Source organism: Notamacropus eugenii, chromosome 2 (assembly GCF_028372415.1).
Source record: "Notamacropus eugenii isolate mMacEug1 chromosome 2, mMacEug1.pri_v2, whole genome shotgun sequence".
NCBI classification, from domain to species: Eukaryota; Metazoa; Chordata; class Mammalia; order Diprotodontia; family Macropodidae; genus Notamacropus; species Notamacropus eugenii.
Genome location: NC_092873.1, coordinates 17,390,546 through 17,402,729, shown reverse-complemented (window position 1 = coordinate 17,402,729; position 12,184 = coordinate 17,390,546). Strand labels below are relative to the sequence as shown.

Sequence of the window (12,184 nt, the reverse complement as noted above, 5' to 3'; positions counted from 1 at the left end):
ACCAGGGTTTTCTTGTTTTCCTCGTGTTCTTAATTAATCTTTCCCTCTCCCCTTGTCTCCTTGACATGTGCCCGTATCTTCTCTCCCTGCCTTGATCAGGTACATCCATTATGTGTTTGATCTGGGGAATGGCCCATCTCTGATGAAGGGGAACTCAGACAAGCCTGTCAATGACAACCAGTGGCATAATGTTGTGGTATCAAGGGACCCGGGCAACGTGCATACACTGAAGATTGACTCACGCACTGTCACACAGCACTCCAATGGCGCCCGGAACCTGGACCTCAAAGGTAAGAGGGTTATCCCTGACCATCCAGCACTGTTATCCCCTCATCACTCCCTTTGTGAACTCCATCACTCCTAAGACCTCTCAAAATTCCTTTTCTGGCTCCCACATCATCCCTCTCTTTGATTCCCAATGTCCCTTCTGTGAACCTCCACTCCCCACTTCCCCACCATCACCCTCTCTGTGACATCCCCAGACATCCCTTCCTGTCATTCCTCTGTGATTCTTACATCATCTCCTATGTAACTGACCATCTGTAATCCTAATCCTAAATGCCTCTATACTCATTTTCTCCTTCCCTGTGAGCCCTCGCTATCTCAATATAACCTTCCATTGATATTTCTTATGAAGCCCCAAATCCCTCCCTGTGACCCCCATAATCTCTTCTATGATTATCCAGTGGTTTTGCTTTGACCCCCATTATCCCTTTCCCTTATATTTCTTTCTTATAATGCCCCATCATCTCCCCCTTGATCCTTTATTGTCCTCTTTGAAACTCACTCTCATCCCTGCCGTGACTCTTTCCACCATCCTCCCAGTGCCCTCCTCCTCATCCCTCCCTGTGATGTCCTTGTCGCCCACTTTGTGGGAACCTCCATCATCTCTTTCATCACCCTTGTTATGTCTTCTCCTGTGACTTCCCATTGCCCTACCCCATAATATTCATTTAACCATCTTTGTGATGTTTCATTATTTCCTCCTTATGAGTCTCCCCCATTGTATCTCCCAAAGACTCCCATATCATTTATTCCTGTATCCTCTATTATTCATTCCTCCTATGATGCATCCATGGTTCCTTCTCGTGATTTCCCCCACCTTCTCTCCCTAAGGAGCCCTATGTTATCCTTCCCATAGACTCTGATTATTCACTCTTTTGTTGCCTCCCCAAAATCTCCTCCTTGAAATTCTCAGAATTTCTACCACAATCTCCTATCATCCTTTCTTTGTGGCTGAATGATGGGGACCTTAGATGGAAGTGAACACTCCATCTTAGATCCTGGGATAGAGGAGGAGAAAGTTGAGTATAGTCCTTAAGATTTGGGGAGAACAGGTTTCAAAGGTTCCAGAGGAAGGATAGGCAGGATGCCATGAGTTAAAATTCCACAGAGGAAGTCAGTTCAGGGGAAATAGGGTGCTCCCAGGGATGAAATTCTGAGGATATAAAAGGGAAACCATTCCAATATGGAGGAAAAGATATATTGGTCTAATGAAACTGATGTGACTGTGTAGTGAGCTCATCACCCAACTTAGAATTTTAAAATACATATGTGTGTATTTAGAGATGGAAACAAGGGTAGCTAGCAAAGAGTTTACCCAAAAGTGACACAGTAAGAAAAGCCAAGTCTCTGAATGAACTGAGGCTGACTAGGAAACCTGAGGACCATGGAAAGAGGTTGGGTTTGTTTCTTTTGCTCATTAGTTTTATTGAGGAAAAGAGAAAGATCACAGAGGAACAGGAATGTTACTCAGACCGTATGAGATGGTGATAATAGAGGACAGAGGGAAGGCAAAGCTACCCAAACCTGATTTTGTTTTGGTTTTCTCTGCCAAGAAGAATGCTCTTTGGACTGGAAAAGACAGAACCAAAATGCCTGATAGAGCATTGATACCCAAGTAGGAAGATCACAGGAAGCAGCTGGCTGCTCTTGATGAGTATGTCACCAGGCCCAAACTAGACTTGGGAGGGGCAGTGGCTAGAGCCACTGTTGGTGATTTTTGTATGATGACACAGAACAGAAGAGCTTCTTTGGAACTGGCAAAGGGAAAAGGAGAAGTGAACGGAGTCTGTAGAGTAGAGGCCAGTGAACTTCATATCAAGTCCTGGCAAAATTCTAGAGTATATTATTAAAGGCAGTATGTAAGCAGAATCACAGAGAGCTGTGCCTCTGACCCATGGTATAACCCTGGATAAGTTACTTTCCCTCTCAATGCCTCAGGCAACTCTCTAAAACTTTAAATTGGGAGTTTCTTACACCAAGGAAATCACTAATTGGGTCTAGTCAGCAAGTATTTATTTAGCATCTACAGTGCTCTAAGCAAGTACCTTGCTAAGTTCTGAGAGTAAAAAAAGGCAAAAACAGCCCCTCCTCAGGTCCAACTGAATTATTAAAATAATAGTTAGTGAATACTCACCCAAGTAGCAATGATCACAAGAAGCCTTCGTCAAGGACAAGGCAAAGTGGATGAGTCTCATGTCCATTTTTGATAGAATTATTAACCAAGTAGATTGGGTAATGCTGGAGGTATTGTTTACCTAGATTAAAACAAAGGATTTGACAGTGTGTCTCATGTTATTCTTTTGGAAGAGATGGAGAGATGCGGGCTAGTACAATTTGGTGGGTTGACTGATAACTGGTAGACTGGCCTGTCCTGGAGAATGGTCACTAATGAGTTGGATGGAAGGAGGTCTCCAGGCACATATGGATTTTAGGTAAACCAGCCTCACAAGTACAAATTGAGGGAAACTTGGCAAAGAAACACTTGACCTGAAAAAGTTCTGGAGGCTTTAGTGGAAGGAAGGTCAATGGAAGACGGTCAGCAGTGTGATTTGGCAGCCCAAAGGGTGAGTTAGAGACCTAATGCTCACAACTCCAGAGGTGATCAGACCCACATCTCCAGTTCTGTGTTCAGTTTTGGGTGCCCCAGCCTAGGAGACACATTGCTAAGCTGTATTAGAGTCCACATGAGGGTAACCAGGATCACAAAGGATCTTGAGAATCATGTATATGAAGACTGAAGAAACTTGGAATATTTACTATAGAGAAGGAAGATTTAAGGGAAATATGGAAGGTGTCTTCAGGTATGTGACAGGCTGTCATATGGAAAGGAGATTGGGTTTACTTTTCTTGGCCCCAGAGATAAAACTACGATCCATGTGGGGAAGCTGCAGAAAGACAGGTTTGGGCTCAATGTCAGGAAAATCTTCCTAGCACTTAGTGCTACCCACAAGCTGAATGGGTGGTCTCTAGAAGTGGTGGACTCCTCCTCATAGGAAGTCTTCAAACAAAGACTGGAATCTACTTGTAGAATCAGTTGTATGTGGATTCTTATTCAGGTAAGGGTTGGACCAGATCCCTCCCATCAGGGATGCTTCAATTTTGTGTGAATGGAAAAACAGACACAAGGAGTGTGGAGGAGGTAGAATTGATAAGAATTAGAAACTGGTTGGATTTTGGAGGTTGAGGAAGAGTTGGAAGAGTTCTGAATGATTCAGAGGTGATTGATGATTGATTCTGAATGATTGGAAAGATGGCTGTATGCTCAACAGATAGAGGAGAGTTAGGAGTAGTGGGATATTCAAATGGGAAGAAAATGAGTTCTTATTTGGACACTGAATTTGGGGTGTCAGTGGGAGGGATATGCAGGTAGAGATATGTTAGGCAGTGATGTAGGACTAGAATTCAAGATTAAGGAGTCCATACATGATCACTGTACCCATGGGAGCTAATGGAATCACCAAAAAAGAAAGTATAGAGGGAGTAGAGGACTCAGTACTGACCTTGGTGGGGGCACGTTTGCTTAGGGGACAGGAGATTGCTGATGATCCAGCAGGGAAACCTGAGTGATCAGAGAAGTAGAGGGAGAACCAGGAAAGCAGTTTCAGGAAATCCAAGGAAGGAAAAAGTATCTAGGAGGCTTGGTGGCTGCTAGTGTCCAAAGTTGTAGAAGGAAGATGAGAACTTAGAAGAGGCCATTGAATCTATCTAGCTTTAGAGAATGCCAAGAACTGGGGCTAGAAGCTACTTGGCAAAGGTTTGGGAATTTTGAGTTTGTGGCTGAGGAAGTGGGGGGGGGCAGCAAGTCTAAATATTTCAAGGAGTTTGTCATTGGAGGAGAGGAAGGGTGTAGGGTCATAGATTAAGGGGCTGCCATAGTCAATCCAGGGTTTGGGTGTTTTTAAGTATGAGAGAGAGCTGGCCATGTTTGTAGGTATCAGGAAGGGAGCCAGGAGGAAGACAGAGATTCAGAGGGAGAAAAAATGATCCAAAGGACAAGCTCCTATTGGAGACACGAATAGCTCTGGGCATACAATATCAAAGAACCACAGAATCTCAGAGATAGAAGAAAACTGGGAAACCTGTAGAGCTGGGAAACCTGTAGTCTAGCCCACACCTGACCACGACTCCCCTCTCTAGCAGACCCAACAAGCGGTCCTTCAGCCTCTTCTAAAAGAACTTTAGAGAGAGGAACTCTACTTCCCAGGTCAGTCCATTCCACTCCAAGACAATTCTCATTGCTCCATTTTCCCTCATGTACAGGCAACATAGGCTCTTGCTACTCATATAACCTTGAGCAAGTCTCTTTTCCTCTCCAGGCTTCAGTTTTCTCATCTGTAAAATGGACTTGATGACCCCCAAGGTCCCTTCCAATTCTTAATCTCAGATCCTTGTGATGCTCATGCAGTGGAAAGAGCTTTGGATTTAGAATCTGGTGACCTGGGTTCAAATCCCAGCCCCAACACTGACTTCTGGTGTGATCTTGGACAAACACCTTGCCCGTTCTGGGCTTCACTTTCTTCGTCCATAAATTGAGAAGGTTGCAGGAGGTGGCCTCAAAAGTCTATTCCACCATTGTATTCTATGGACCTAGGCCTAATTGGCCACCTTATAGATTTTAGCCCAGGAGTTGAACAAGTAGAATGGCTCCCTCTTTCAGGGTCCAGAGTAGAGGAGAGGATGGATGGAGACCTGGGGGTGGGAAGGATTGAGGTATGGAGAAAGGGAGATCCGGGAGCTCATGATGGATGACTTCAATTTTCTTGGTGAAGCAGGAGGTGAGATGCTCTGCTTGCTGAAGGAGGGAATGTGAGGGTATAAAACTCAGGGCCTTCTGTGAGCTTCCAGAGCTCTCCTCTTTGTCTAGTTCCATTAGCAGCCATGTGGCCTAGATGGAGAGCACCATCTTCTCCCCCCACCTCCAGCTAGTCTGTATCACTGTCAGTTCCTCCCCATGGCCTCAGGTGGACTCTCCACACCTTCCTGATTTGAAGCCCCAGCCCCCTCTGCTGGACTGTCTATGAAATTGCTGTTTTCAGTCTGAGAGAAGCCTCTAGTCCACAGTTCATTCTCCAAACAGAGATGATTTCCGGACCCTGAGCTCAGTGACCATTGAGGCCTCTCTGGGCTCAAGTTGCCAACTCTGCCTTCTTCCACCTCCCCTGATTACATGACTGGGAATCACATGACCACTGGTCTTGAGTGCTCTTCCAGAATTCTATTACTATTGTTTTCCAATATCAAAAATACTTTGCATCTACAGTAAAACTAATAGACATCAAGGAATTCCTCTCATAACTCCCTTCCTTCCTTTGGGTTTCCCATGACTGCAGCACATTCCTCACCCCTTCTCCTCACCAGCTTTTCCTTTTTCTGCCTAGTGTACCTTCCTATAACCCATCTCTGGTACTTACTGTGTGTGTGATATTGAGCATGTCACACACTGAGTGCTTTATTTTTCTATCTACCTAGGCTACCTGGCCTTCAATTTCCTTATCTCTAAACTGAAGGGACTGGCTGGTTTGTCCTCTGAGACCCCTTTCAACTCTAGCTATGAGCCCTACTAGAGACAGAGGAGATGTCCATGGTCCTGACGGATCCAGAGAACAAGCAGGGTTTAAATTGGCTGGTGACTCTCTCCCCATGCAGGGAACTCTAGTTCCTATAGAGCCATCCCTATCTGGAGGCCTCTGGGTCTGGGCATCAGCTGTCTCATAGGTGCTGGGGGCTGGGTAGGCTAGCTGTGGAGGTCATAGAATGAGTCTTTTCCATGCTCCCATCTCTGTGGCAGGAGCTCAAGTCCTGAGTTTCCTTCACTGAGGAGGAGCAGGGTTCAGTCTCTGGGTCAGCTGGATGGAGGTGGTGAGGGTTCTGGAGATGACCTGGGATCATAAGACATGTGACAATCTTAGAGAGGAGGCTCTGGCTCTCCCAAAAGCATTTGGGAATTTGGACTTTGAGCAGTTTCTGGGATGCAGGTGGTTAGAACCAGCATTGTGGGGAGGTTTTCTGACTCCAGGTCTTCATCAGTGGGCTCAGGGTTAGGTCAGCACCCTGCTCCCTCCAGAAGTGATGAGAGGTCCCACTGCAGGCATGATCATCCCATTTTATAGACCAAAAACCTGAGGCTTAGAGAGGTCAAGGTCTTGGCCCAGGGTCACATAGCCAGAAAGTATGAGGGGCAGGATTCAAACCTGCCTCTTTCTGATGAGATATCTCTGAGGTCCCTTCCTGCCCTAGGTCTAGGATCTTCTGGTCCCATGACTCCAAGCCCAATCTTCTCTCTATAGCAGCATCCCTTTTGGTTTGGGCAGAGCATGTGCAGGAATGGGGAGCCCAAAGAGGGGGCTGAACGCCTCTCCCCTGCCTGGGCCTAGAACAGCCTCTAGGTTGGCCCACATCCTAATCAATGAGTCAATGACAGCCACTGCTGTTTCCAAGAGCACTGTGAACATTTCCCCACAACAGCTTCTGAAGGGACGGAGTCCAAATCTCCTTAGCCTCTTTTTTGTGGAGGAGAAAATGAAGGTCTGGAAAGCTGAAGAGACTTGGCTAGGAGCAAATAGCTAGGAGCAGAGGCAGAATTCGAACCCAGGTCCCCTGAGGCCACAGCCTTGGCTCCCTCTGTCCTCTGAGGTACCTTCTAGCCTTAATCCTGGCCCCTGTGGTCGCCTCCAGCACACTGAGTCAGCTCTCTGTTATCCAGGCAAATGTGGGGGCCGTGGGCTGGCTGAGCGGCAAAGGGCCGAAAATAGCATCGTCAGCTTGTCTTTGGGAGGAAGGCATTTCATGACGCTCGGAGTGGTGGGACCATCTCCTGGTTACATGTGGGTGAAGGGCTCCAGGGGCCAAGTAGTGGCATTCAATTCCCTGTGTCTCAGAGTCAAAAGGGACCTCTGGGGTCATCTAGTCCTACCTGCCCTCTAGTGGAAATCTCTGTCCCACCCCCACAAGCGGCCCTCAGTTTCCCCTACTTTAAAATGAAGTGTTTGGTTAGACTTGGCGATCCTTAAGGGTGCTGGCAATGATCCTGGCCATCCGGCTTCTTCCTGATGACCTCCAGTGACAGAGAACTCATTACCTCCCAAGGTATTTCGTTCTACTTAGGGACAGCTCTCCTCATAAGGAAGATTTTCCTGATAGCCAGCCTCAATTGACCTCTTGATAACTTTGATATTATTTTTGCCCTCTGGGATAAGCAGAGCAAGTCTAATCCTTCTTCCAAATCAACAGAACGCAGGGGTTGCATGACTAAGGAAGGTGGGGGGGTCTTGAGGCAGAAGCAATTCCTTTAGACAGAATTGGTGGCTCAGTGGATAGAGCCTGGATTCAGGAACATGAGTTCAAATTTGGCCTCAGATACTTACTAGCTGTGTGACCCTGGGCCACTCACCCAACCCTTTTTATCTCAGTTTCCTCATCTGGAAGATGGGGATAATAATAGAACCGATCTCCCAGGGTGGGTGTGAGGATCAAATGAGATACTAATTGTAAGGTGCTCAATACAGTGCCTGGCACATAGTAGGTGAACATAGAAATGCTTATCCCATTCTCTTCCCCTTTACATAGATGGTTGACAGGTTAACGATGGAGAAGTGACTGTTCATCAGGCCCCAACTCCTTCCTTTTTGGGGCTGTGCTTGTGGGGCAGGGGAGAACTCAGTTGTAGACCTGGTGAAGAGATGGGTAGAGAAAAAGTAGGGGAACAGGAGAGAGATAGGAAGAGCAGGGATGGGGTGGAGGGAGGAGGCACCACTTTGAAAGGCTCTGATTACCAGCAGAATTGGAAGCAGGGTGGGAGAAAGCGCAGAGCTGGCTCCCCCAGCTGCTTCCCCCTCCCTCCTGGGACCCAGGCACCTGGGCTCCTCTGGGAGGGAAGGGGAAGCAGACAGATGGTGAAGCAGAGAAGGAGAGAAGAGAAGAGAACAGGGAGTGAAGACTCTGAGACAGGATGCCTAGGTCCTGGGTAGGGAATGGGTGTGTGCAGAGAAATGAAGACCAGGAGGAAGGATACTTGGGATCTGGAAGGGTATTGGGGTCCAAGAGGCAAACTGCCTGGAGTTGGGGAGGATGTTGGGAACTAGGAGGTGCACTGCCTGGGTCCTGGGTCCCCACACTCCAGCCCTGGCCCCTCCTGCCCCTGCAGGAGAGCTGTACATTGGTGGTCTGAGCAAGAACATGTTCAACAATCTGCCGAAGCTGGTGGCCTCTCGGGATGGCTTTCAGGGCTGCTTGGCCTCGGTGGACCTCAATGGCCGCCTCCCAGACCTCATCGCTGACGCCCTGCACCGGATCGGGCAGGTGGAGAGGGGCTGTGATGGTGAGCATGGACTGGGTCCGTGGACTGGGACCCCACCCCCGAGCCAGCCTGACTGACTGAGGGCTCCCTGAGCCTGGGGCAGTGGGAAGACAGGAGCCCCAGGGAGTGTTTAGGGTTGGGGAAAGGGTCAGAAAGGCAATGGGATGGAGAGATGTCAGGACACTTGGCTTCTGAGCTCTGCTCTGCTCTTCCTGCATGATGCTTCCCTTTCTCGACATAAGTTTCTTCCTTTCTAAAAGGAAAGAGTTGGAGCAGGTGCCCTCAGAAATCTGTCCTAAGAAGCCTCAGGATTCCTTAGCTCCAGGCCACACTAGTGGCACCCTCTGGCAGGTCCAAAGGTTGGTTTTCCCTCTCTGCCCCCAGAGCAGGTGGAGCTCCTCTGAGGGGCTGCTGCCTAGGAGTTTGGGGTGGGCTGCCTCACAGTGAGATAAACCTTGGGGTGTGTCCTTCCCTCCCTCTCTGCTGCTCCCAGGCCCCAGCACCACCTGCACCGAGGACTCCTGTGCCAATCAGGGCGTCTGCCTGCAGCAATGGGACGGCTTCACCTGTGACTGCACCATGACCTCGTACGGGGGCCCCATCTGCAATGACCGTAAGTTGGCTGGGGGTTGGGGAGGCAGGGAAGCTGCTTACGCCTGGCTGTCTGAGGGTGGGTACGAGAAGGGGGATTTTGGCCCCTCCCTCCCTGTGGTGGCAGGCTCAGCTCACTGCTGCTGCATAGCACCTCTGCTGGGAGAGGGAGAGGGCAAGCCCACCCAGCTTGCAGCCCACAGAGGCATCCTGCTCACATGCCAACATCTACATGGGGAATCCATGACTGAAGAAGGCCCTGAAAGCCTTAGCAACAGTGAAGCAGGACCAGGGGACTGCTTGTTTCCATGTACATGTGAGCACACACGCATATATCCACATTCACTCAGAGTACACACATAGGTATGCACACATGTACCAAGGATGTTGGTAAAAATGTGCACACAAGACACTTATACACTCATGTACAGGCATCAGTCAGTCAACAAGCATTTAATAAGCTCCTTCTGTATGCTAGACACTCTGCTAGGTACCAGGGATGCAAAGAGAGTTCATTCTGCCAAAGGAGACAATAGATGCATATACAAAATATCTGCTAACTAAATACAAGGACATCTTTGTAGGGGGGATGGAGGGTAAGACACCAGCAGCTGAGGGAATCTGGGAGAGCTTCATGTAGGAGGTAGCCTTCAAGCTGAGCTGTGAAGGAAGGGGATTGAGAATTCTAAGGTGAAAGCATGGGGGACAGCCTGGAGGGAAGAACTGGTATGTCATGTTACTGGAAGGTAGAGTGGATGAAAAGGAAGTACATGATGTAAGATGGTAAGGTTTAACTGCCAAACAGAGGGATGGTTTATCCCAGTGGCATTAGGGAGCCAGTGGAAGTTGTTGAACAGTCTAAGTTTTAAGCATCTCCATCTGGCCTTAGTGTGGGAGGGGATCAGAAACCCCAAAGATCACTCAGGAGGCAGCTATGAGAGTCCAGGGAAGAGGCAATGTGAGCTCAGCTAGAGTGGTGGCTTGGTGAGAGGGAAGGAGCTAGGAGGAAGTCAAATAGGCTAAGTGCTAGGAATACACATACAGGAAAGAAGAGACAGAGAGATAGAGACAGAGGAGGGGAAGGAAGAGATAGAGAAAAGGAAAGGAAGGAAAAAAGGGAGAGAGAGAGAGAGAAAAAAGGAGAGAGTCCCTGTCTTCAAAAAGTTTGCATTCTAAAGGTGGAAGACAACCCATAAAAGGAAGTGGAAAGAATGGTGGGGGGTGGGAGGGAAAGGTATCCACCTGGAAACATGGCAGAGGAAGTCCAGAGAGGAATGAGGACATGTTGGTGTCAGCACTTTCTTTAAAATGTAGGCTCTGCTCTGCCTCAGTAGAAATAGAAACGATCAGAAGAGGGAGGGTTCTGGTGGGAGAGATAAGTTCATTTGGGATATATTGACTTTGAGAAGCCTATTAGAGATCTAGTTTCAACACCCAGTTAGCTAGTAGTCAGTTGGAGATGTGGGACTGACACTCAGGAGACAGTCTGGGGCTGGATGTCTGTATTACCTGCATTGAATTCATGGGAACTGAGGAACTCAAGAGAGAGTGAGTGTGGAGAAAGAAAAGGAGGGGGCCTGTGGCAGCAGTGGGGCAAGAGATGGAAGATGATGCTGTAAAAGGAGACAGAGGAGGGCTGACCTGACACACACCTTTATTGACAAACTCATACACACTTGAACAAGCATGTGTACACACTGGCACACACATGCACATGGATGATCATCCACATGTATTCATGCGCCCTGACCACCACTATGTCACAGGTTACATTTCACAAATGCCTCCACCAGCCAGGGTGTGCAAAATAAGCTGGCTGCTTCCTGTCCCCTACAGAGAAACCCAGACAAATTCTTTAGAGGCCAAATTGTCGCTGCTCTCTCTTGGTTCAATTCAGTTAACTCCAGCAGGCATTGATTAAACTCCTACTGCATGGGCTAGGTGTGGAGGATACAGACATGAACAAAATGGGTCCTTCTCTCAAGGTGCTTTCATCCTCTTCTGAACCCCCTACAAAGAACTCCAAACTGCAGAATGCCCCCAGGCCATGTCCTTGTCACACCCTTGCATCCTCCAGCCAGCCCTGCATCTCCTTGGCCCTTCCTTAGCTGGCACCTTCCCTGACAAGGTCAACCTGAGCAGCTGTTTTCCCATAGCCAACAGCTGGTGGGGACCCAGAGGGAGGCAACTGTGTTCCTTTGGACCTCTTCCCATCCCTCCACTGGGGCGGGGCCCCCCCCAAAGGTCTTAACTCTCATTCTTGCAATGTCATTGATCTTTCCGATGGCTGGGGTGTGGGCAGCAGGGACAGAGGCTGCAGCCTGTGCAGAGAAGGGCTGGGGGATGGGTTGGGGGAGAATGGCTTTACTCTTCTCTCTTGGGATGGAAGTGGAAAAGGTTACAGGAAAAGCTAGTCTGGGTGGAGGGGTGTACCCAAACACACACATGTGCATTCCATGAGCACACACCAGTGTGCAAAAACGCCCACACACTAAGCTCGGTATCTAGGACCAGAAGATCTGAGTTGGAACCCTGGCTCCGTTCCTAGCTGTCTACTTCAGTCATATCAATTGTAGCACCATTTTGTCTTGTCTAAAATGAGGAAGTTGGCATAGGTCAGAGGTGAGGAACCTGCAGCCTTGAGGCCACATGTGGTCCTCCAGGTCCTTAAGTGCGGTCCTTTGACTGAATACAAACTTCATAGAACAAATGCCATTAATAAAAGAATTTGTCCTGTAAAACTTGGACTCAGTCAAAGGGACCTAGAGAGTCACATGTGGCCTCAAGGCTGCAGGTTCCCCATCCCCCCAGCCTAGGTGATTGCCAAAATCTCCTCCAGTTTGAAAGCCTGTGATCCCATGATGCTCGCCTCCAAAGACCCTGTGTATCGATCAGATCTGTCCTGGAGCAGAGATTCTTGGTGCAAGGGAAGCTGGAGCAGCTGGACCTCAGAGGGCCTTGCCTCTGGCTTGACCTTCTCTGATGGAGTTACAAGGAGTCAGAAGGCTCAGG

At 48.6% G+C, this 12,184-nt stretch overlaps 1 protein-coding gene across 17 annotated transcripts in view; it reads left to right on the top strand.

Annotated features, from left to right (window-relative positions):
* The window catches only part of NRXN2 (neurexin 2), a 170,456-nt gene that overhangs the window by 89,241 nt on the left and 69,031 nt on the right, over positions 1 to 12,184 (top strand). For all 17 annotated transcript variants that reach the window (XM_072638998.1, XM_072638997.1, XM_072639001.1 and 14 more), the window contains 3 exons: positions 100 to 290; positions 8,429 to 8,602; positions 9,075 to 9,194. In XM_072638998.1, coding sequence (XP_072495099.1) covers positions 100 to 290; positions 8,429 to 8,602; positions 9,075 to 9,194 — 485 coding nt within the window. The remainder of the gene's footprint in view (positions 1 to 99; positions 291 to 8,428; positions 8,603 to 9,074; positions 9,195 to 12,184) is intronic.